Raw genomic sequence first — 26,841 nt, forward strand, 5'->3', positions numbered from 1 at the left:
GCAAGCGCTAGCTCGAGTTGACTTTGCGCTAGTTTAGTGTAAGACTCACCAGCTCGTCGATCTGCCGGGACAGCTGGTCGTTGAGCGCCTGGATAACTTGCCGCTGCCCGTCTTGCGCCGCAAGCGCTAGCTCGAGTTGACTTTGCGCTAGTTTGGCTTCCGCGTCCTGAAAACAATACATTTTTTTTTAAATATAATCTAGCTGACCTGCCCTAGACAGATAGACAGACAGACAAGCAGATAGACAGCACATCGTCTATCAACAATAGGGTGTTAGGGGTAAATAAAAACTAGGATTTTTTTATTTAACATTGGTACTTTTAGTTCTTTATCTAATGAGGGTAGTTTTCTTTTTCATAATTACCTGTTCACTTTTTTTCGATTTGGTGATTTGGGCTAACTCTTCGTTCTTCTGCGTCAGCTCCGCCTCGAGCTGCGCGACGCGCTGTCTCAGTTGCTCAACTTCGTTGGCGTCGCCGCCTGCAATGCAGATTGCAGAAATGGTGCACAATAAATAGGGATACAATGAACCAAAAGCTTAATTTGGTATTATCCGCTGAAACAGATCAAATCTGTATGGTGCAACATGCAGCATGCGATATGCACCGCCCGCCCTCCCACTGCTAAACATGCAGGAAAAACCAGCCAACAGGCAAAGGATTGCAGCAGTAGCACTTTCCTGTATGTTTAGCAGTGGGAGGGCGGGCGGTGCATGTCGCATGCTGCATGTTACACCATACAGATTGATCTGTTTCAGCGGATTATAGCAAATTAAGGTTTTGGTTCATTGTATATCATGGATTTTCGCAAAGTAACGCCTGCTTCTATACAATTTACAAAAATAGGGATGTTGCCTATGTAAAAAATTACGTATTTCTCAGTCATTATTAAATAGAGGGTCTTCCAAAATACGTATAGTGCGTACAAAATGACTCACACGCCTTTTTAACTCTATGGGTCAACCGGCATGTCAAAAGTACGGTTCACTTTTAAAATACGGACTAAAAATTATTTTTGATGTGAAATTTCCTGCAACGCAGACCGTCAACCGTAGATTGTTCCTGTTTAGTGTTGCCAGCTCTACTTCCCATTTCTCGGCTTTTGTTGGACTAGCAAGAAACTCAGCAGTTGCTCGTTCAAGGGAAGCACTTACCTTTCCCCGTAGCGTAGTGCCTGGCGCGGGCCACTTCTTCCCGGTACTGATGCAGTTGTCGCTTCCACTCGTCCACGTTCGCGGTGCTCTCCTGCAACGCGGCCGTCAGTCGTAGATTGTTGCTCTTTAGTGTTGCCAGCTCCACTTCCCACTTCTTGGCGTTAGCTGAACTGTGGACAAAGGTATAACACATTGAGAACATGAATAGCCAAGATGGGTAACATTAGAGCCACATAGTAACTTTGAAAAGCGGTATTCCAATTTATATATCTATTCTTTACAAGTATGCTCTTAAAAAAAGCATATTATTATACAGTGGAAGACTATGTAAATGATAAGAAAGCTTGGATTTGACTCGCTCCAGCAATGCACGGGGCTGCAATTGCTTGTAGGTACAGTATGGTATAATAATATTGTAAATTGATCACTTGAAAAGAGCAACCGTCGAGTTTCTTGCTGGTTCTTTTCGGTAGGAACGGCATTCCGAACCAGTGGTAAATTAAACTAGTTAACGATTCAAAAGACCTTGTAATAAGTCTACTTGAATAAAATAAATTCTATTCTATTCTATTCTATTCTAGGCTGATTGTTACAGGTTTGCCGCTGCTCGATTGCGGTAAAATGACCGCTACAATGTCACTATCGCAATCACCTCTGATTGGTTGATGCATGCAGTGTATTGGCTACAATGCATTGTTGCAACAAGAATACCATAAATTCAGCCAATCACAACAATTGCTATTGTAATAATGATTGATGCAGGTATTACGAAATCGACCAGCTGATCATCTCTCGTCTAGTCTATTGATAAACGCCGAATATACAAATATCAAAAAAAAAATACAAATGTCAGTTGTGAAGGCGACCGCAAATATTAAGGTGACCGTTTTTGACGTTTACTACATGGAAAAAAATCCAAAAAAAAAAGTATTTTCTGTATTGGGGAACATTCTCTTTAAATTTTAAAACTATATTTTCTTGACAAAAGAAAACTAATGGAGATTGTCCCGATCTTGGTCCCGATCAATTGATTTCGACGATTGATTGATCAATCGATAAATTCAATTAAATATTGGATTTTTATCAAATGTTAAAAATGAAATATATATTTTGCTCAATGTCAGATTTGAAGTTCGATATGTAGGCAAAACTTTAATCTAATATGCTTATTTACTTTCCCGAATATTATCTAAGGATTATTGTTAGCTGTCCATTGTGTGAAACATTAGGTATAACATAGACGATTTATAGATAGAAATGCCTAGTATCTAAATCATGTAAAACATGCAAGCACCAGTGACGCCGCCGTAACGCCGTGTGTGAAGACATCCGAAACACTTTCGATCGTAAAGCGAGATCGTTGCGTAATGGACGTGGTTTCAAGATACGTTCACATGATGTCGGTGCGATATTTATTTTCGAATACATGTACAAATACTCTTAACAACACATCGCATCTTTCTAGGCAAGCGCACTCCAACCTAAACCTCATTATTGTTTTTTTAAGCATGATTGTGGTCAAGCGCAAGACTATCATTTTTAAGCTTGATTGTCGTCAAGCCCAAGACTATCATTTTTAAGCATGATGGTCGTCAAGCACAAGACTATCATTTTAAAGCATGATTGTCGTCAAGCGCAAAACTATCATTTTTAAGCTTGATTGTCGTCAAGCCCAAGACTATCATTTTTAAGCATAATGGTCGTCAAGCACAAGACTATCATTTTAAAGCATGATTGTCGTCAAGCACAAGACTATCATTTTTAAGCATGATTGTCCTACGTACAATACGTACTCATTCGATTCGTATTTTTACGGAATCCATGATTACACGGACCCAAAGCGTAAAAAATCTCAGTATTTTTTAGCTGACTTACAGACCAAAAAATAAATTCTAGTAAAAAAAACTTCCAAACGACATCGTGTAACCGCGACGTAATAATCACGATCATTTTGAAACTTGCATCTAAAACTCAAAACAGAATTCCATGCTAATATGATAGAAGCTAAAATGACGTAACTCTTTCAGACAGCATTTTAATTTGTCCGAGTCACTGATACGGTATCGATTATGCACATCTGCGTGTTCAGTGCTCATCTCGCATTATATGCGCTAGTTGCTCTACTTGTTTTGTATAGGCAATAGATAAGTGATGTACAACAGGTTTCTTTTAAATCTCATATAATCTAAATACAGGCTGTAACCAGAACGCTGGCAAAAACGAATACAGGTGATAGTACTGATGTTTATTGATATGATAGCATAAAAAACCGCGACAAAATTAATTAAAAAAATTCTTTTATTATTTTGTAAAAGTTTACGATATATTTCATATAAAACATCTGGCTGACGCTAGAGGTCAACAGTAGGTCAGTCGGAGTCAATGCTGCGTCGTTGGCGGGGCATGGACACGAGTTTTGCACGCTATACATAGCGGGTTTGAATACTAAAACTACAAAATGAGGCAAATGCTTATTGGTTTTGGACTGTGTTTAGGTAGTACTAGCTGATCCCCGCGGCTTCGCCCGCGTAGATTTAGGTTTTTAAAGATCCCGTATAGCCTATGTCACTCAGGAATAATGTAGCTTTGTACTGGTGAAAGAATTTTTAAAATCGGTTCAGTAGTTCTAAAGATTACCCCCTACAAACAAACTTAACGACATTACCTCTTTATATAATACAACGGGCCGTGCAGCAGAAATCGTAATATTTTAATTTCGCCATAACTTCAAAACCAAACGTCCAATTTTAATCATTCAAAGACCAAATATTATCTCCATAAACTGTTCTTAGTGATGAAATCATTTATTTTGATAAGGATTAATAGCATGAGTAAAATAAACGCGTTTAAATGTAGTCCAAAAAAAATTCAAGATTTTTAAATAAAAAAATGGTTGCTGTGCCTCACTCGACATAGATGGGTATAGTGTGTCGCGGACTTTTTTGTAGATATTTATAAGATCTACAATTAATTAGAACATTTTATGGTTCTATCTTTTATAGTTTAGGCAGCGTACGCAAAATAAGTAACTTTTCTGGTTGATTTTTTACACCTTGTGTCCGAAAAACCCAAATATCTTACGGAACCCTATTTTTTTCCAAAATAAAATATAGCCTATGTTACTCGTGGATAATGTAGCTTTCGAATGGTGAAAGAATTTTTAAAATCGGTCCAGTAGTTTTTGAGCCTATTCAGTACAAACAAACAAACAAAGTTTTCCTCTTTATAATATTATAGTGTAGATAGCTGATCCCCGCGGCTTCGCCCGCGTAGATTTAGGTTTTTAAAGATCCCGTATAGCCTATGTCACTCAGGAATAATGTAGCTTTCTACTGGTGAAAGAATTTTTAAAATCGGTTCAGTAGTTCTAAAGATTACCCCCTACAAACAAACTTAACGACATTACCTCTTTATATAATATAGCTGATCCCCGCGGCTTCGCCCGCGTAGATTTAGGTTTTTAAAGATCCCGTATAGCCTATGTCACTCAGGAATAATGTAGCTTTCTACTGGTGAAAGAATTTTTAAAATCGGTTCAGTAGTTCTAAAGATTACCCCCTACAAACAAACTTAACGACATTACCTCTTTATATAATACAACGGGCCGTGCAGCAGAAATCGTAATATTTTAATTTCGCCATAACTTCAAAACCAAACGTCCAATTTTAATCATTCAAAGACCAAATATTATCTCCATAAACTGTTCTTAGTGATGAAATCATTTATTTTGATAAGGATTAATAGCATGAGTAAAATAAACGCGTTTAAATGTAGTCCAAAAAAAATTCAAGATTTTTAAATAAAAAAATGGTTGCTGTGCCTCACTCGACATAGATGGGTATAGTGTGTCGCGGACTTTTTTGTAGATATTTATAAGATCTACAATTAATTAGAACATTTTATGGTTCTATCTTTTATAGTTTAGGCAGCGTACGCAAAATAAGTAACTTTTCTGGTTGATTTTTTACACCTTGTGTCCGAAAAACCCAAATATCTTACGGAACCCTATTTTTTTCCAAAATAAAATATAGCCTATGTTACTCGTGGATAATGTAGCTTTCGAATGGTGAAAGAATTTTTAAAATCGGTCCAGTAGTTTTTGAGCCTATTCAGTACAACCAAACAAACAAACAAACAAACAAACAAACAAACAAACAAACAAACAAACAAAGTTTTCCTCTTTATAATATTAGTGTAGATAACAATAACTGATTGACTGACTGATCTGTCAACGCACAGCTCAAACTACTGCACGGATCGGGCTGAAATTTGGCATGCAGATAGCTATTATGACGTAGACACCCGCTAAGTAAGGATTTTTAAAAATTCAACCCGTAAGGAGGCAAATTAGGGTTTAGAAATTTGTGTAGTTCACGCGGAAGAAGTCACGAGCATAAGCTAGTTTTTCTATAATTGTTTGAGGTGTGGTTTGACTACACTACTTTAGTTTTCCTTGGCAGATTTTTTGAACATGGAGTGGAGTGAAGCGACTTCTTTGGCAGACTTCATTGAGTTTGATTGGTTTATATTCAAACTAGCTTATGATCGCGACATCGTCCGCGTGATCTACAAAAATTTCAAACCTCCTTTTTACCCCCTTAGGGGTTGAATTTTCAAAAATCCTTTCTTAGCGGATGTCTACGTCATAATAGCTATCTGCATGCCAAATTTCACCCCTTTCCGTCCACTGGTTTGAGCTGTGCCATAAATCAGTCAGCCAGCTTTTCTTTTTACATATTTAAATGTGAGACAAACTAGATACATTTGTTTGAAGTAAATAAACCCCCTCAAAAGATACGAGTACGAATCATGAGGCGTAGAAAATGATCAATTTGTTCACGCTCATTATAAAAATGAGTGGCTATCCGGAAAATGCATCGATCGTAACAACGCGCGCCTTGGGCAATGCATCGCAATTATATTGTGCGGGAGCTAGCCGTATCTACTGTAATTATTGTAATACACTCGCTGTTTTGTTGATTTACTTTTATATTTTACACACTAGCTAATGCCCAAGACTTCGTTTGCGTGGATTTAGTTTGGTCTGTGCCACACAACCCCAATTTCACCTCCTTATGGGTTGAATTTTCAAAAATCCTTTCTTAGCGGATGCCTACGTCATAATAGCTATCTGCATTCTGCATGCCAAATTTCAGCCCGATCCGTCCAGTAGTTTGAGCTGTGCGCTAATAGATCAGTCAGTCAGTCAGTCAACTTTTCCTTTCATATATTTAGATTATTAAAAAATGTTTAAATTAATCTTAATGAACATGTGTTCCAATCAGAACCGCTAGGATATGGAATGCTCATCCGGCATCAGTTTTCCCCTCCACTTTTAATATGGGTACCTTTACGTAATTTTTTTTTTTACTTTACGAAGAAGAAGCGCGCTCATCTTAGGCTACATTATCACTTGCCGATTTCGTCAATTGTTGTGATTGGCTGAATTTGTGCGATTCTTGTTGCAACAATGCATTGAGCCAATAGTGAGCGAGCGTCAACCAATCAGAGGTAATTGCGATCGTGACATTGCAGCTGTCATTCTAGCGCAATCGCGCAGCAGGTCTGATTGCAGCCAAGCGCTAGTCCATAACTTTAAAAAAACCGAGTGTATTATGTAAGAGGATAATGTATTTCCGAGTCATTTCCTTACTGTGATCGATGATCGTTTTCATATATCGCTATATTAAATTAATGTGCCGGAAAATTCGCCCCGTTTGTTCCTCGATTGTCGTATTGAGACATGATTTATTGTATTATTATAAAACATCAATTATTATTATTGTGCAGAATCAGTACCCATAATATTATAAATGCGAAAGTGTGTTTGTTTGTTGGTTTATTGATATGTTGGGATTTTTACAAAAACTTAATTCAACGCGTACGTCCCAAACGCGTCCGTACGCGGGGAAGCAGGGCTGGTCTTCTACACGAACCTCGTCTCATCGGAGGGGAACTACAACCGGCTACGGGAATTTGCGCACCATTGGCACAAGAGGCGAAGCAGCCGGAGCGTACAGGTGCCAGGGATCTCAGCAGTGACGTCTAGCCCCCAAGGGAGGAAAGTGAGCACAAGGAACAAGGAGGAGACAAAATAATTTGTAGGAAGTCAAGAAGGCGCCCCGGGAAAACGCCCAAAATCGAGTACCGAACGGGCGCCCTCCCGCGATTCGACCCATAAAGCCGAGAGGTTGGTGGGGGCCATGGGAGGTGGAGAGTTGTACCTATGTCCGTATGCACATACCCTTAAAGCACACTGTACCACTTATGGTTAGTATTCCTGTTTCATATCTGCACAAAATACTCGTTAAGTACGTAATAGGAACATAAAAGAAGTTACTCTTCATAAAGCTCGTAACAATAAAAAGATTACAATAAAAAAATAATTACCGCAGACAAGATAATCTAATAAACGCTTTGCTAACGAAACAGAGCGTATGCAATTCTGTATGCTACATTTATTCCATTCCATTATATAATTACATGCAATCAATAATTGTACTACAGTTGACTCAATGATTGATTTATGATTACAAGATTGGATAAGTTGGAAAACTTATGGATCTGCAACTTACTGGCTAGCCCAATACATGATGATAAATTGAGAGTTCTCCACAATGTTCTCAAAACCGCGCTTGGCCAGCGTGGTGGAGTATAGCCTAAACTGTTCTTATTCTCAGAGGAGACCCATGCTCTGAACCTGGACCTGCCATGGGTCGTGAATGATGACGATAATTCCAACAAAATAGTATCGCGCTCAGAGTTTCTGACAGTACGAGAACGCCGTCTTGCCTACTGATTCGTTAACTCAATGTCACTGAACGATAGCCCATTTGACATTTATCTGTAATCCATTGAAGGTTTTCTACGAAAAATTATTTTACTATCACTCAATAAAGCAGCAATGTAAAACCAACCAACTGTCAAAGCAAGATATAATCAAGAGTGAGATAGACGCTACCCCTCCCCCCCCCCCGCCCCGTCCCACCTCACTAAATATAAAGGATTTCTTGGTTGACTACGGAATCCTAAAAACCGCATATCAATTAATAGTTTGATTAAAACGGACATCACACTCGCGTGCCACACTGTCATCGTATGTCAAGCGATTTCCTCGTTCCATTAACTCGTGTCCACTACGTCCACAAACTACTGCTACCGTGTTATTTAATATCATAATAGAACTAACACATTAACATACATAGCTTACAATTATCTGTTATTATTGTGTTGGTTTCTTAAACACGGGGAAAAATCGGATATTTATAACATGATCGGAAGCCGGAAGTATCATGTCCAAGCGATTAACGCATACTGAGTACCTAACTGAAGTAAATCGACGAACAATTGGGTATTTGACTTTATCAAAAACTAGCTGATCCCCGCGGCTTCGCCCGCGTAGATTTAGGTTTTTAAAGATCCCGTATAGCCTATGTCACTCAGGAATAATGTAGCTTTCTACTGGTGAAAGAATTTTTAAAATCGGTCCAGTAGTTTTTGAGCCTATTCAGTACAAACAAACAAACAAACAAACAAACAAACAAAGTTTTCCTCTTTATAATATTAGTGTAGATAATACAACGGGCCGTGCAGCAGAAATCGTAATATTTTAATTTCGCCATAACTTCAAAACCAAACGTCCAATTTTAATCATTCAAAGACCAAATATTATCTCCATAAACTGTTCTTAGTGATGAAATCATTTATTTTGATAAGGATTAATAGCATGAGTAAAATAAACGCGTTTAAATGTAGTCCAAAAAAATTCAAGATATTTAAATAAAAAAAATGGTTGCTGTGCCTCACTCGACATAGATGGGTATAGTGTGTCGCGGACTTTTTTGTAGATATTTATAAGATCTACAATTAATTAGAACATTTTATGGTTCTATCTTTTATAGTTTAGGCAGCGTACGCAAAATAAGTAACTTTTCTGGTTGATTTTTACACCTTGTGTCCGAAAAACCCAAATATCTTACGGAACCCTATTTTTTTTCCAAAATAAAATATAGCCTATGTTACTCGTGGATAATGTAGCTTTCGAATGGTGAAAGAATTTTTAAAATCGGTCCAGTAGTTTTTGAGCCTATTCAGTACAACCAAACAAACAAACAAACAAACAAACAAACAAACAAACAAACAAACAAAGTTTTCCTCTTTATAATATTAGTGTAGATTAAAGATCCCGTATAGCCTATGTCACTCAGGAATAATGTAGCTTTCTACTGGTGAAAGAATTTTTAAAATCGGTTCAGTAGTTCTAAAGATTACCCCCTACAAACAAACTTAACGACATTACCTCTTTATATATATTACAACGGGCCGTGCAGCAGAAATCGTAATATTTTAATTTCGCCATAACTTCAAAACCAAACGTCCAATTTTAATCATTCAAAGACCAAATATTATCTCCATAAACTGTTCTTAGTGATGAAATCATTTATTTTGATAAGGATTAATAGCATGAGTAAAATAAACGCGTTTAAATGTAGTCCAAAAAAAATTCAAGATTTTTAAATAAAAAAATGGTTGCTGTGCCTCACTCGACATAGATGGGTATAGTGTGTCGCGGACTTTTTTGTAGATATTTATAAGATCTACAATTAATTAGAACATTTTATGGTTCTATCTTTTATAGTTTAGGCAGCGTACGCAAAATAAGTAACTTTTCTGGTTGATTTTTTACACCTTGTGTCCGAAAAACCCAATATCTTACGGAACCCTATTTTTTTCCAAAATAAAATATAGCCTATGTTACTCGTGGATAATGTAGCTTTCGAATGGTGAAAGAATTTTTAAAATCGGTCCAGTAGTTTTTGAGCCTATTCAGTACAAACAAACAAACAAACAAACAAACAAACAAAGTTTTCCTCTTTATAATATTAGTGTAGATAAATTATTTCTCAGTGCTTATTCAATAGAGGGTCTTCCAAAATACGATAAATCCACGTCCTTTGTTATTTTTAAGTGTACCTAACCATTTAAAATTATTGATTAAACTAAAAAACCAGCCAAGTGCGAGTCAGGCTCGCGCAACGAGGGCTCCGTAATACAGTCGTATTCTTTTGTACATTTTGCACGATAATTCAAAAACTATGATGCATAAAAATAAATAAAAATCTGTTTTAGAATGCACAGGTGAAGACCTTTCATATGATACCCCACTTGATATAGTTATCTTACTTATAAATTGAAAATATTAATTATTAATTCATGGCCACAATTTAATATTTTTTGTGGGATGTAACCACAAATTCACGGTTTTCAGATTTTCCCCCGAATGTCTGCTATAAGACCTACCTACCTGCCAAATTTCATGATTCTAGGTCAACGGGAAGTACCCCGTAGGTTTCTTGACAGACCGACAGACAGACATACAGATAGACAGACAACAAAGTGATACTATAAGAGTTCCGTTTTTCCTTTTGAGGTACGGAACCCTAAAAAGTGCGTCATTATGATGTGACGTCACATTCCAGTATGTCATGGAATCTCCTTTTTCTTTGGAGATACGGAACCTTAAAAAATAAAACATTTATTGAAAGTGACGGTTCAGTCTCTTACATTGATTGTGCATAATATAGGCACTCAAAATATGCATATTCACTCTTTTATAGATACCTAGTTAATTTTGAGAAACAGGAAATGCGGCTGGCATAAGTGCCATCAAGAATCAAGTTATAACATTGTAGATGTTTTCATCTGAACACAAGCGCAGTTGACTATAATCTCATCTATATATCTATATAAATAAAAACTGTCTGACAGAATCAACATACCTAAGTATATAGGTCAATCTATTGAGTCTAGAAATTTTAACGTATACCTTCACCAATAAGGATTTTGAGAAAATCTAACAGGATAAATACTGCACATAATAAAAAATATTGCACATCGAACTTTACGAAGAGATTTCGGCTTCGTAGAGTGTCGTCTCTGTCACTCTATGTGACGTTTTGTCGTTCTTAACGACAGAGACACCGCTCTACGAAACAGTTATCTCTTTCTAAAGTTCGATGTGCAATATTTCTTGCCGGGTACTATATGGGTTTATAAAAATGTCATCGAAACTGATTTTCAGGGATACCCGAGAATTCTGTACAAAATTTTGTCAAAATCTGTTAAACAACTAGACTTCATCCGCGTGAATTTAAAAATCCCTTGGAAAGTCTTTGATTTTCCGGGATAGATAAAAAGTAGCCTATGGCACTCTTCAGGAAAAAAATCACGTCGATTAGTTGCTCCATTGCGACGTGATTGAAGGACAAACCAACAAACAAACAAACATGGGTACCTAGTGTAATACTTAATAGGTATGGGTATTGGGTAGTGTTGGTATTAGATTAAATTACATTTTTAGGCTTAATATTTTTTATACATGGGCAAAATATTACATACAATATAGTTTATTAGTCTTCTATATGCAGCATATTTTGCAAGTTATACACGATTAACTAGCAATCTTATTGCCTCGTAATAGAGTTCAATATAGTAATACATTGTAGTGACACTTCAAGAGAAGGTGGTGGGCAGAATTAACTATTTCTTGGGTATAAGTGGACACGCACCTATAAAATAATTTGCATTCGTACGTGAGACAACTTAGTAAACTGGTTTTTTTTTTCATTATCCAATCGATTGTTACTAAAAATGGAGTTAATTGTGAGTAATTAGTTATTTTAAGTTTTTGAGTTACAGTGATGGTGATATGTGGTTTTTTTTGTGAATAAAAAAAATGAAAATTCAAAGTTACAATACGGATATTTTTCTCTACTAAATTCTCGATTTTACACAAAACCCTGCTTGGCAATACTATCAAATAATAACAGATCAATGAATTAATTCCATTGGGAATCGAGATTTATCCGAGTACAATGGTGTAGTGATTAGAGTATTCGTATCTTTTTCTTACCAATGTTATAGAAAAGGACAGACGACCCTAATTTAATTTAGAACTGTCAAACCTCGTGACTTTAGGTGGTGCCGCCAGTCGTGAGCCTATTGTTTAAATTTGTAGAGTAATCTGAGTTTTAAATTTTAAATTCATTTTACGTCCTTTTTTAGCAATATTGAAAAGAAAAGGATACAGATACTCTAAATTTAGTACAGTACGCGGCAGAAACTATTGTACACCGACCTTTAGAAAGAGATTCGTAGAGCGTTGTCTCTGTCGTTGAGGCCGACAAAGCGTCACATAGGTATGAGTGATAGAGACAACGCTCTACAAAGACGAAATCTCTTTCTAAAGGTTATGTACAATATTTCTTACCGGCTACTGTACGCTATGTAACCCTGAGGGACACCTATGGTGGTAGACAGTACGGCAGACGTCACGTAGTTTCGTATTGCCATATACCTTAATTCCCTACGGTCCCGCCTATTACAGTAGCCTAGGTAGTTCACTTTTTACCTGACTGCGACGAAACCCAAAGGAGGGTTATGTGTTTGACCTGTGTGTATGTATGTATGCAAGTAGGTATGTATGTCTGTATGTCCGTTCCTATGTCCGCCTGACATTACTTCTACTAAGAATCGGTCCACTGACTTATCTTAATTTATTGGTTTAAGAGTTTCTATTGGGAGAACACAATATGGCACCTACTAAATCTAAATATATAAAAGGAAAAGGTGACGGACTGACTGATCTATCACCCTTTTACTTTTATATATTTAGATAAAATAATTTAGTGTCTAGAAAAAGTGAAAATGATTTTGCGTGTGGCGTCCATGCACGCGATCAAGATTCGCCATATCATGATAATAATAAATAATTATAGCATCAGTCAATGGGAGAAAAATTTACAATTAGCACCACTTTAATCACTATTATAAAACTGATATAAGTCCATCCGCTGACTTTGTTCGTACGAACTAGGTACTCTCAGAAACTACTGTAGAGATTTTCATTCAGTTTCACCAATAGATAGGCTGATTTTGCGAAAAGTTTTAGGTATAGGTATACCTAATTTCGCGTAAATTGGCACTGTTGTCGTACCTAGTTGGAGGGGACGCTATATCGCTGGACGCGGTGTTGGTAATAGCTGGCCTGATACCTATTGAAAGATTGGCGAGGGAACGTACAAGAATGTACAACAGTGAAGACCAAAGGACACCAGAAGAAGAGCGAAACCGTACAATGGAAGAGTGGCAGACGGAGTGGGAAAAGGGAGGAAAAGGACAGTGGACGAGAAAACTTATCCCCAACGTAAAGCTCTGGATAGGAAGGAAACACGGAGAAGTGGATAAGTTTATAACTCAAGCACTTTGTGGCCATGGTGTGTTTAATACCTACCTCCATGCTATTGGGAAAGCGCCCAGTGACTCATGCTCGTATTGCGGTGCAGAAGACACGCCAGAGCACGCAATATTTCAGTGTGTGGAGTTCGAGCACAAAAGAAAAGAAGCCCAGGGAGAAGGCGAAACAATAACGCCTACAAATCTTGTCCCTCGTATGCTCTCAAGCGAATCACAGTGGAATGCATGCACTGAAATGTTGCGTGCTATTATTAAAAGAAGAATCTCGGATGAATGGGATAGGCAGAAAAAAGATAAAGCCTAAACTGTAAAGACAGCCATCTTTCAGATGCAATGCAAAGGTTTTACCTGAAAGATAGAGCGGAGGTGGGGAGGAGGTTTTTAGTCCGTAGGCCATTGTGTTGGAGTCGGGCATGCCGGAGGCATCCATGAGGATTTTCCTCCTCCCCGAACGGAAAAAAAAAAAAAAAAAAAAAAAAAAAAAAAAAAAAGTTGGAGGGGAAAGGGGAATATTAGTTATTTGACATGGCTAATGTTCTTTTGAAAAACAATAAGCTTGCAACGCTTCATGTCTATCTTCTAAGATTAACTCACAGCAATCAAAACTATAACCATCTACCTACCTAATTGAAAATACAATCAAAAACAAAGTCTAGGTATTTTGTAAGAAATAGATACGGAACCCTAAAAATAAAACATTTTGTTTTGACTGACATTTGCACGCTTAAATTATGAATGATCAAGCAATAATTACTAGACGTGACTTGCGATACTTTTCGCACTTGATCGGAATGAAAGTTTCCTTAGAAAAGTGATGTACGAAATTGTGTGACATAACTAGTGTTTGTTGATATGACAAAACAGACGTAACAAAAAGTTAAATAATAACAAATTTCAACACGTTTTTTCAATGAATTTCCTATGACAACATTCGGTTATAGGGTAGGTATATCTAGCTAAGAACTCGTTTCTGGTATAAGATACCTCTACCGATCACCTCGTAACCTACCTTCCCCCAAATTTTCAAAAGTGGCACCAAAAGTCACGAGGTTTGACAGTTTTAAATTAAACTAGCTTATGCTCGCGACGTCGTCGGCGTGGACTGCACAAATTTCAAACCCCTATTTCACCCCCTTAGGGGTTGAATTATCAAAAATCCTTTCTTAGCGGATGCTAACGACATAATAGCTATCTGCGGAGATCGCCCGTGAACGGGCCCTCTTTTGTGGCGTCGTGTCAAAACTTAAATAATTTTTTTTTAAATGTGTTATTTTTTTACGATTATGTTTTATAACGACTTTTTTTCACTCTATTATTGAAAATATCCACAAATACAGTTAGAATCGTAAACATGCATTTATTTTGAAGAAGTATTAATTAAATATAACCTCAATATCAGCAATATAAAAAATAAGATTTCTTTATAACCAGGGTGAATAAATAGAAATCGTTTGCAGAATATAAAGAGTTAATTATTTGTCTACAAAATAAAATTAAAACCATGGTGACATAACAATTATATTAGGGTGGGCCCAAAGCTCCTAAGAAAATGGGCAATCTCTTTTCAGCCCGATCCAGTAGTTTGAGCTGCGTTGATAGATTTAGATGTATGTGTCTCTACAAATAAAATACGTATATGGAAGTACCTCTGTATGTTAGTAACAATGATCGATTTTGCAGCAATATTTCGCGTAGCTACACGGTTTTCCAATAGAGAAATATGGGTGGTTCGCGTCCGCACCAACATAAATGGCACTTTCCTTTTCATTGCATATTCGTGTACGTGACATTATTTTCCGCGTTAGCAATGCGCTCATTTTAATAACACGTAATTTTGTGGCGGACGTCGAGTTGCCTCACAACACTTACTATTGCCTGCGACTCACTCGCATAAACTTACCTATCAAAATATACTCAATATATATACATCGATCACAGGAATAATATATAAATATCAATACTCGATAATCGATATATGATTCAATATCTTTGTCAGCCCTAACACGTCTGTGGTTTCGGCTGCAATTTGCAAACAACAGTCTCAGTTTTTATCTAGTGGTCTAAAAGTGTGGTGTAAAATGTTAATTTTTTTAATAAAATATCAATTTAAAAAAAAAGAATATTAGCCATGTTAAATGACTAATAAGTACTCCCCTTTCCTCTCCAACTAAGCGTGAAGCTTGTGCTAGGAGTAGGTACGACAATTAGTGGCGGGGTTTGAACCGTCGACCCTTCGGTTTTCAGTCCACTTCTTTACCAGTTGAGCTATTGAGGCTCTATATAAATCGAATTATATATAAAAGGAAAGGTGACTGACTGATATTAACGCACAGCTCGAATTGCTGGAAAGATCTGCAGGCTGAAAGGCATGCAGGAGTGTAAAATAGGAGTTTAAAATCTTTATAGTCCACGCGGACGAAGTCGCGGGTATAAGAACACTTAGTTATAACCTTAGCTGTTTCGAAAACCCTTGTATAAATTACGTGGAATTGAGGGACCTTTGCATAAAAAGGGAAATATCAAAATGTACACCAAGTTCCAAGAAAATAAGGGTAAAAATATGCAAGGTCTAGCCGAGCAATATTTCATAGAAACAAAACTGGCCAAGTGCGAGACAGGCTCGCGCACCGACGGTTTCGTACTCGGATATTTTTTTCGACATTTTGCACGATACAAAAATTATTATGCATAAAAATAAAAATCTGTTTTAGAATGTACGGGTAAAGCTTTTTCATATGATCGCCACTTGGTACAGTTACCTTACTTTGAAAATTGAAAATACTGATTATTTGTTAATGAACAACACATGTTTTTTTCTTTGAAGTAACCACAAATTCACGGTTTTCGGATTTACTCCTTTACTTGTGCTATAAGACCTACCTTCCTACCAAATTTCATGATTCTAGGTCAACGGGAAATACCCTATATAGGTTTCTTGACAGACACGACGGACAGACGATCTAACGGACAGACAGAAAACAAAGTGATCATATAAGGTTTCCTTTTTCCTTTTGAGGTACGGAACCCTAAAAATAAGAAAAGTTTTATGAAAGCTAATAAGTTTAATCCTCGACGCCACGCAAGCGTTAACCAACATCAAAGGCGGCTTGATCACTCAACTTTTCTAATAAACAAAGTTAGATTATATTTTCATTATTTAAGCGTGAAACAAATTATAGGACGCGTCCGTAAGTCGCGTAAGTCCGACAGCCGCGACTGATAGATGTGCACAATCGTCTTGTGAGATATGTTTAGGACGTCCGCGGAGCGCTCAATGTTACGTCCGCGACTTACGTTCGATAGTTTGTATAATCCGCAGCTGACGGACGCGTCCGCATCCTATAATTTACTTCCGCCTATAGTCGCCATGAAAAAATATGAAAAACGTATTAAATGGAAACAGGAAATTACTTGATATTTCATTGCGGTTTTACTTAAAAATTACTAAATATATATTACTAGCTAATGCCCTCGACTTCGTCCGCGTGGAATTATGTTTTTTAAAAATTCTGTGGGAACTCTTTGATTTTTCTTGATAAAAGTAGCCTATGCCACTCTCCAGGTAATTATCTATTACCCATGCAACAAATCACGTCAATCCGTTGCACCGTTGCGACGTGATTGAAGGACAAACCAACAAACCAACAAACAAACACATTTTCGCATTTATAATAAGGGTACTGATCTAAGAGATAAACAAGTTATTTTTCGATGGTGAAGGAAGAACAAGTACCTGAGCACACTCTCCAAAAATTGACAAATGTTGATTGTCATCATCATCATCATGATCAACCCATAATTAGTTTTCTTTGTATACCGTTGGCTTCCTATTAAATAAAATAAAATAAACCCATCACCGGCTCACTACAGAGAACAGGTCTCCTCTCAGAGTGAGAAGGGTTTTGGCCATAGTCTACCACGCTGGCCATGTGCGGATTGGTAGACTTCACACACCTTTGAGTACATTATGGAGAACTCTCAGGCATGCAGGTTTCCTCACGATGTTTTCCTTCACCGTTAAAGCAAGTGATATTTAATTAATTAAAACGCACATAACTCCGAAAAGTTAGAGGTGCGTGCCCGGGATCGAACCCCCGACCTCCGATTGGAAGGCGGATGTCCTAACCACTAGGCTACCACAGCTTATATCAGCTTATATAATGTTGATCAGTCAATTGAAATGTCTCTTTCCAGAAATCCATACCCATACTCCTTCTGGCGTCATCAGCGCTGGCCCAGTACGAAGGCTACAGCTTGGAGGGCTACGAAGGGTACCACCACAAGCCTACCGTCCACCAAGCGTCTGAAGAGCAGCACAGCGAGGAATACGATCTGGACTACCATGTAACTCAAATTGAACTTCTATAAAAATTTATTTTTTTCAAAATTGAATGAAATATAACCATTTTTGCACTTCGACCACCCGTTGTGCTAGATCCTTTTTTCCACGCACATGCAAACTGTGGAATCAACTCCCTTCGGCGGTGTTCCCTTTAGATTACAACATGGGGTTGTTCAAGGGGCGGACCAACAAATTCCTAAAAGGCCGGCACGCATCGGCGGTTCCTCTGGTACTGCAAATGTTCATGGGCAAATCAGTAACTTTTTATCAAACTTCAAAACGCGTACTTAGTATGCGATATTCCATGAAATACTGGGAGTGCTCTAAGGAGCTTTTTGACCTCATTCCACCCTCTTTTTTCTACAACCGCACCGCGCGCCACCGTAAGGAATTTCACCCTCACCATCTGGGTGTCTGGTGCACTTCGACCGTCCGCTGCGCCAGATCCTTCTTTCCACGCACGTGCAAACTGTGGAACCAACTCCCATCGGCGGTGTTCCCACTAGATTATAACATGGGGTTATTCAAGGGGCGGACCAACAAATTCCTAAAAGGCCGGCAACGCATCGGCGGCTCCTCTGGTGCTGCAAATGTTCATGGGCGGCGGTAATCACTTTACATCAGGTGACCCGCCTGCTCGTTTGCTCGCTATATCTATTTAAAAAAAAAATGTGACGTCACTTCACAATGACGTACATTTTTAGTTTAATCGATAATTTAAAGTGGTTATTACACTAACAACTAACAAAGGACGTGGATTTTACGTATTTCGGAATCGGGCCACCGTGGCCGAAATTCAGTCGGGAGGAACATTTTAGTACAATAAAATATTTCTGGTTTCCAGGCGCACCCGAAATACTCCTTCGACTACTCAGTGAAGGACCCTCATACCGGTGACGACAAAGAACACTGGGAGACCAGAGATGGTGACAAAGTTAAAGGTAACGTTTGCCGATATATTCACCGCCATCCAGTACAATATAATATGAATCTGAATAAAAATAAGTTCACCATCACTGATGATAATCAGGATATTTAAAGTGCTTCACTCTTGCGAACACTGAAACTAAACCGACAAGACTTTGGCTGAGATCTACAGAGAATATACTTTGGATTTACTTGACTTAGTATATACGAGTACTTAGACTTTACTTGACTTAGAATATACTAGTACTTGGACTTTACTTGACTTAAAATATACGCGTACTTAGACTTATATCTTTATTTAACTGTTTTATGTCAACAAAAAAACTAATATGTAAAATGTACATAAAAACCGTATGTCGGATTCTTTCTTTTTTCTTGTCATCGTTTTCTCGATACCAAAATGCGTTACAACTTGTATTAAACCCCTCAAAAATATGCGTCAAATTATGTTCTAAGAGTATCTTGACCTCCCTTACTAGAAACTGTCACCTTAGCATATTTTAATACTATCTATACTCAACATGTCTTCAGGTTCATACACCCTGGTGGAGACCGACGGAACAAAACGCATTGTGGAATATGAAGCAGATGACAAGAACGGATTCAACGCAGTCGTCCACAAAATTGGCACTCCCAAAGAAGAACACGAAGAATACAAAGTGGCCAAACCAGCCTACGAGGAATACAAATTGGCCAAACCAGTCTTCGAGGAATACAAAGTCGCCAAGCCAGTGTATGAGGAATATAAAGTGGCCAAACCAGTGTACGAGAACTACCCACAGGAATATCAGGAGGACGACAGTGGCTTCGTGCCGATTGTGGGTTATAAACACTGATTTATAAGACTAGCATTTGTATATTGGTGCTAACTTGGTTGTACACGAAACTAAGTCTTCTCTACACATATAAAAGGAAAAACTGCTGACACATTAACATACTGCTCAAACGGCTCAAGCCAGTGGGTTTAGACTCTAGAAACTTGAGATTTCCTCACCAAGAGAAAACAGGACCTCCAAATAGTTAAATCCACGGAAAGTCGCAGGAAAATGCTAATTTACAGAACTAAAAATCATGCACTCCTTCCCCACAGACACAATGGTCATTTAAAAAAAACATATAGCTATCCTAATTACTGTATAAGTCTTTTCCGTCTGAAATGGGTCCAAGAATATAAGCTATGCGCTGAACAGCCAGGCTTATTCTTTAGCTGGCTCAATTTTTCGACAAAGTATTTCTTCGATTAATTTTCATTGCAATCCCACTTCTGATCCAGATTGCTAGTCAATATTTTGTATTCGCTTGGTATGTATAATAAAAATAATACTTTTTTTCATGTGCAACTATTTCAGTACTACGTACAATATTTAAAATTAAAAAGAATTACCTTTTAGAAATTTTTCCACTTATTATAACTATAAAAAATCAGTATTAATATAATATCTATCCTACACGTTAAGCCAACACATGCCAATGCGATAGATAAATGATTAGCAAATGAACCACTATTTTGACATACCTGGATGCAGTTAGCTTGGCATTTTAAACGGTGGTTCATAGACTGAAGATTGGAACAAATATTGGTCTATGTTGGCTTAAAATGCAGAGGTGGATATCATTTTGTTGTTAAATTAAGTCTTATGTACCTACTTGTAGACCGTTTATTATAAAACTTATACAGTCTTACCACAAAAAATTTAAACAAGGTTTAACGCGTGTGTCAAATCTGGGATGTACAACAACCTATGCAGAAACTGTCCAAACGTAAATTTAGGGTGAGATCTATAGAGAGCACTCTGACTTTGCTTAGACTTAAGACAGAGTTAAAACGAGACAGAGCTATGTCTCTCACATAAATCTGTCTCGTTTTAACTCAATCTTTAGTCTGAGCAAAGTCAAAGTGCGCTCTATAGATTAGTCTTTAGATTCAGCCTTATAGTCATTAGAAGAGTAAATAGGCACCTTCTATACAACCACGCTCCCTTTGCCAAAATAAATGGCTTAATTTTTTTGTGGTAAAATGGAGTTTCAAGTGATTAGTAAATTTTATGAGATCGCTAATTTACAGAATTAGTGACGTGTATAGAATATTTATGAAATCACATATCTTAGAGAAGAAAGATCTTTGCTTTGTTACATGCTAAGTAGACTCATTTATTTTTTTAAGTATTTTTGGATGTATGAAAGTCACTAATTCTTGTGGGTATTTATTAAGTTTGTAACACTTCGCTTTAAATGATAATAAGAAAAATCGTTGTTTTTCTTTAATTCGATGAGACTGCTGTACCATGTTATTGCTTTTGTAGTTAATAAGAATTATTGTACAAAAACGACATGAAATAAAGTTTTCTTTGTGTTTGAATTACTGTTTTCATATAAATCTTCTCCTTTTCTCATAATCGGATTGTAATTTAAAATGGATCTTACTATATATGGTATATTCACAACATTTTAGATAAACGTTTGATAAAAGCTAAAAACCATAAAAGATTCTGGATGCTCGTTTACTTCAAGGATAACTTTAACTTTCTAATTTTTGGCGAGTTTTGAAATATGTAAAGTTGCGTGTAAAATTAATATTAATCACTTCACAATCACTAACACTTAATCTATGCTTTGGAGCTGTAAAAAAATCAAACTCGACAACGAAACCTACCTACAAATCAGCAAATAAATGATTTGATTGATTCATTGATTGAAATATATGCCATATATGGCGCATAATTTGACAGATGGCTCCAGATCATCTCCCTACAGTTCCTGCAGATCTGCAGATGATTTATAGTTTGTTTGCTAACACTGAATCTATGCTTGAGACAGAGTAGGAGCGTGGACCCTGAGAGACAGGTTTATTAAACTTACTTCATGGTTCCCGAAACAAAATTGTAAACCGAAATAGTTTTTATAAATAAATTTTCATTTCTTTTTAATGCATTATTCATCTTCGTCGCTGGCACCGTTACCGTAGTCCAGGCATACGGAACTAATAGTGTCCTGTCCCAATGATGATGACGTTGTCTTAGCATTAAAAAGCGGTTTTATCATCCATCCTCCGCCACGCCATCGATATAATGCAGTGCAGCGTAGAGGAAACTTAATTAGCGCGACTGAGGATACATGGCGAGATGTTGAAGACCCAGTGGCGACATCTAGTTTTGTAAATGTGATTGTCTTACCTCTGGGCGAGTGCTAGCTTGAGGCGGTCGTTCTCGTACCGCAACTGCTGCTCTGTGGAGTCCGCATTGGAGGGGTCAGGCGGCGCGCCGGCCGACGCCAGCGGGCCTCGCGGCGCGCGACCCACCGTGGCGTAGCCTCCCTGTACAGAGATAGATAGTCATCATCATGATCAACCCATCGCCGGCTCACTACAGAGCACGCGTCTCCTCTCAGATTTGGATACCATAGATTGAAAAGCTGCTTACAGTACGCGACCGAAATTAATGTACATCGGCCTTTAGAATGACATTTCCGCTTTGTAGAGCGTTGTCTCAGTCACTCATACCTATATAACGTTTTATCGGTCTCAATGACCGAGACAGTGCTCTACAAATCTGCTATCTGCTTCTACAGGACGATGTACATTACTTTCGGCCGCGTACTGTACACGTAAAAACGCTATGATAGCCTAGTGGTTAGGAGGTCGGGGGTTCGATCCCAGACACGCACCTCTAACTTTTCGGAGTTATGTGCGTTTTAATTAATTAAATATCACTTGCTTTAACGGTGAAGGAAAACATCGTGAGGAAACCTGCATGCCTGAGAGTTCTCCATAATGTTCTCAAAGGTGTGTGAAATCTACCAATCCGCACATGGCCAGCGTGGTAGACTATGGCCGAAACCCTTCTCACTCTGAGAGGAGACCCGTGATCTGTAGTGAGCCGGTGATGGGTTGATCATGATGATGATGACTGTACACATCTCTATTTTGACGCCTGTCCTCACTACTCTTCCCCGCACATCTCTCATGGAAACATTGCCTAGCATTCGGATTTAATGATCTAGGTAGACAGAGAATTCAACCTCAAGAGTACGCATATAAGGTTTTGCATGAAAACAAAATCGTAAAATGTTGGCGGGGGACAAGCCATCACCTCCCATGGCCCCCACCAACCTCGCGGTTATATGGGCCGAAGCGCGGGAGGGCGCCCATTCGGTACTTGCTCGGTGGCTCTTTTCCGGGGCGCCTTTTTGACTCTCTACAATTTTTTTTTATCTTGTTGACGGGGGACAGGGGAGAATGCTTTGTTGTGATTGATGGACTCAAAAGTCACGTAATCAAGACAATGTGCGGAATGAGGGTACCGGACTTTTATGCTAAACAACTGCCTAAGCTTGGCGCTCGGGGGTGTCTGGCTATTAGGCGTCTATAGGTGGTGGTCTGTGTCTAGGTACAACAAAATGAACAGGTACCTGAAGTGTGGACGACACAGAATGTGCTCGTTGGTGCACCATCATCTCGTCGTTTTCAGCTGGTTTTGGCTGCAACAAATTATATGCATTGAAACAAGAACCCGAACTATTAGCAAGCTAAAGTGGCAGTGGGAAGGTCACGCCTGTTGTAGAGGCGATGGCCGTTGGAGCCGGAAAGTCCTTGAGTGGAGCCCGCGTAGTGTGGGACGCCCTCCAGCACGATGGACGACGATATAGAGGCTGGATCTGGAAGGCTGAGGACCGGGTGTCGTGGCGCTCTTTAGGGAAGGCCTATGTCCAAGTTGATGATGAAACAAGAACCTGTTTTTAGTGTCCCGTATCTCCAGAGAAAAAAAACGGCTAAGTGCGAGTCAGGCTCGCGCACCGTGGGTTCAGTACTACAGACGTATTTTCTCGACATTTTGCACGATAATTCAAAACTATGATGCATAAAAATTAATAAAAATCTGTTTTAGAATGCACAGATAGCCCTTTCATAATATGATATAGTTATCTTACTTCGAGATTTTTTTTATTTTTTTTTTTCGACAAAATGAAAAGTGAACATTTTACACCCCACTTTTAGACCAAAGCACTAGATAAAAAGCCGAGACTGGTGTTGGCAGTTTGCAGCCCAAATAGACCATAGTCTGTGCTAGGGCTGACAAAGATTGAATTGAAAATACTAGACATGTGTCCGCTATAGCTTAACTTAACTGAAAACCGCTGCCGTGCCTATAGCGTACCGTAGCGTTATTGTCGTAGCTAACAACGGTTATCAGCTAACATCTATGACGAACCACCTGACAACGCAACACTGCCAACTGGCAACTGACAATGCATTGTTTGGTTTTTTGGTAACTAGAAACGCAATAATTATGCCTTCTCTTTCTTTCTTTCACTGAAAGCTGAGAAGGAGCGGTTATTGGCTACCGGCTTAGTAACTAAGAACTTGATAAACCAAAGCCGACCTTATCTCTATTACGCTAAGGCTTAACTGTACAAGTACTTGTCCATTACACTTTGATCTTTCAATCTAATACAGTTAGCCTTAGAGTAATAGAGATAAGGTCCTCTTTGGTTTATCAATATTCGTGAAATGTTTTTGGTTAACTGGATTGTGGCAAACTATTCGTGCAGCGTCCACTATAGTTTGACCCATGTCAATGATCATTATAATTAAACTTTGCTGCTATGAACTTAAGGTTGTGATTACTTCACGATATTCATGAAAGTAAAATTGGTTTTATTTTAGTGAATATGCGCGCGCTACCTATACAGACGGTATTGATACGGCAGCTAGCTTAGTTACTACTACGGAAACCGCTGCGCGTTGCGCATATTAAATTAGTTGTGTAGTTAAACACAACTCTGATACCGATATTCGGCAACGGTTATCAATATTGGTATTGAAACTCAATAACTGTTGATTAACCGTTGCCAGAAATAGCCAATAACGCCCATCTTTAGAAAATACTAGGTAATTATTAGTACATCCGCACATCCGCACGTCACCCGCGCTCGCTTGCACCGGATTAGCGCGGGGGCTGTGCGGGTGTGCGGGGCGTTCCCTCCCCTATTGCCATCTCAACCTATCGCGTACTAAACTTGTGACAAAAGTGACTAAAAAATAGTATATAATCCCGCAAACTATTTTGGACTTACCTTTGCACAAGTTTAAAAAATCTATTAAAAATATGCTCCTGAAAAAAGCATATTACACAATTGAAGATTATCTAAATGATAAAAGAGCGTGGATTTGACCTGCAGCTCGTTCCAGCAACGCACAAGACTGCAAATACTATTTTATACATGGCATAATTTTGTACCTATATCAAATATTTGAAAAGAGCAACCGCCGAGTTTCTTGCTGGTTCTTCTCGGCAGGAAAGGCATTCCGAACCAGTGGTAGATGCATCCGACTATTCGTAAGCACTTGTAAAAGTTTATACGAATAAAAAAGATTTTCATTTCATTTCATTTCATTTTCATTTCATTTCATTTCATTTCATTTCATTTCATTATAATGTGGCGGTTACCACAATAGAAACTAGATGGCGCTGTTCAATCGATGACGTAGTCCCGAACAAATGTACCGCCGATAGTAATGCACTAACGGAGTTTTCTGCAATCTGGACTATATATAGAAGTTTCAAGACATAACCGTCGGCCCAGCTGGCGCTACCGAGCTCAACCAACCGCTCGGTGGGAGATCTCCCCTTTGGTACGGTCGAGCCTGCACACCGCTCCCGTACAATAATAAGGAGGGTGTTGTACCACTACCTGCGCGGGCGACAGGGCTGGGGGCTCGTCCCCCGCGGGCGCCCTGGCTGCTAGCAAGGGGCTGGCCGTGGCGGAGGCGACAGGCGTGGCGGCGCCCGAACCGTTGGTCGTCTTGGCCGTCGCCCCGCACTGCTGCGCCTGTATGGCCTCCTTTACTTCTTGGAACTTCTCGATGAACTGAAAAAAAGAACGAAAAAATTAGCTCTTCTGAGCTCTTTAGCGTCCATTTTAAATTCGGACGGTAGTGGCACCGATTCCGTTGTCTTTCTCTAAACTAAATTTAGAGTATTTGCATTAATTTCTTTTTAACAATGCTAAAAAGGGACATAACATTAACTTTACATTTAAATACTCTAAATTTTAGTGTACGCCACAAATTTAAACAGTAGGCTCGCGACTGTGCGCTAAAATCACGGGTTTTGCCATCTAAAAATTAAATTTAAAACCGTCAAACTGCGTCTGTCCTTTTCATATTACATTAGTAAGAAGAGGATGCGAATATTCTTTTTTTTTTTTTTTTTTTTTTAATTCAGATACAAGTTAGCCCTTGACTGCAATCTCACCTGATGGTAAGTGATGATGCAGTCTAAGATGATAGCGGGCTAACCTGGAAGGGATATGGCAGTTTTATTAAACCCGTACCCCTTTGGTTTCTACACGGCATCGTACCGGAACGCTAAATCGCTTGGCGGCACGGCTTTGCCGGTAGGGTGGTAACTAGCCACGGCCGAAGCCTCCCACCAGACCAGACCAGAAATTTAGAAATTATAAAATTCCAAACCCCTGCCAGGAATCGAACCCGGGACCTCCCACTAATAAGACCACAGCGCTCACCACTGCGCCAGGGAGGTCGACGAAATTAAATCTAAAATTAGGTTGTGCTCAGAATCAGTACCAGTAACGGAAAAGTTACAATATGTTCATTGTTCATGTTCAAGCATACAAGGAGAAAGAAGCGCTTACCTTTCCCAGTTCTGCTTCGGAAGCGAAGCCCAGCCCGTACACAGTGTTGGCGCGCACGTCGCTCCACTGCCCGAACTTCTGTGACGTCTTCGTGAACGTCATGTTCGCCGTTATGGTGCTGTTTATTACCGCCTGCAACAAGGATTCATTGGAAGTTTTAACAAGGTTTTCCGGAATCATTAATGGGGTATAATAGCAATTCGCATAGCGTGATATACACCGTATACATTGGTTGATTTGTTCAAGACGTTACGTCATAAATTGTGGGGGCACTAGGTTAAGATCTATAGATCGTACTCATCCATACTATTATAAATGCGAAGGTGTGTCTGTCTATCTGTCTGTCTGCTAGCTTTTCACAGCCCAACAATTAGCTTACATCCCGGGAAAGGATGGCAGAGGTTACTTTTTATCGCGGAAAATTAAAGAGTTATCACGGATGTTTTTTGAATCTAAATCCACGCAGAAAAAGTCGCGGGCATCATCTAGTCATAAATAAATGTTTTTTTAT

General features: G+C 38.6%; 2 protein-coding genes across 3 annotated transcripts; one reads left to right on the forward strand and one right to left on the reverse strand.

Annotated features, from left to right (window-relative positions):
• Nucleotides 1-17: 17 nt before the first annotated feature.
• Nucleotides 18-26,458, reverse strand: homer (protein). Of its 2 annotated transcripts, none has more exons than XM_069500006.1 (7): nt 26,331-26,458; nt 25,368-25,544; nt 23,085-23,153; nt 21,851-21,990; nt 1,154-1,323; nt 365-480; nt 18-166 (listed from the first exon to the last, which is right to left on the reverse strand). In XM_069500006.1, the coding sequence occupies exons 1-7, from the start codon at nt 26,430-26,432 to the stop codon at nt 29-31; spliced, it is 912 nt and encodes a 303-aa protein (XP_069356107.1). In that variant the 5' UTR covers nt 26,433-26,458; the 3' UTR covers nt 18-28. The 2 variants fall into 2 exon arrangements, with proteins under 2 accessions (XP_069356107.1, XP_034826623.2); XM_034970732.2 differs by having other exon boundaries at nt 25,365-25,544.
• Nucleotides 11,755-21,036, forward strand: LOC117983851 (cuticle protein 7-like). Its single transcript, XM_034970474.2, has 4 exons — nt 11,755-11,815; nt 17,603-17,752; nt 18,595-18,691; nt 19,209-21,036. Exons 1-4 carry the CDS (start codon nt 11,804-11,806, stop codon nt 19,511-19,513), a joined length of 564 nt encoding a protein of 187 aa, XP_034826365.1. The 5' UTR covers nt 11,755-11,803; the 3' UTR covers nt 19,514-21,036.
• Nucleotides 26,459-26,841: the final 383 nt, after the last annotated feature.

Source organism: Maniola hyperantus, chromosome 7 (assembly GCF_902806685.2).
Source record: "Maniola hyperantus chromosome 7, iAphHyp1.2, whole genome shotgun sequence".
Classification (NCBI taxonomy): Eukaryota; Metazoa; Arthropoda; class Insecta; order Lepidoptera; family Nymphalidae; genus Maniola; species Maniola hyperantus.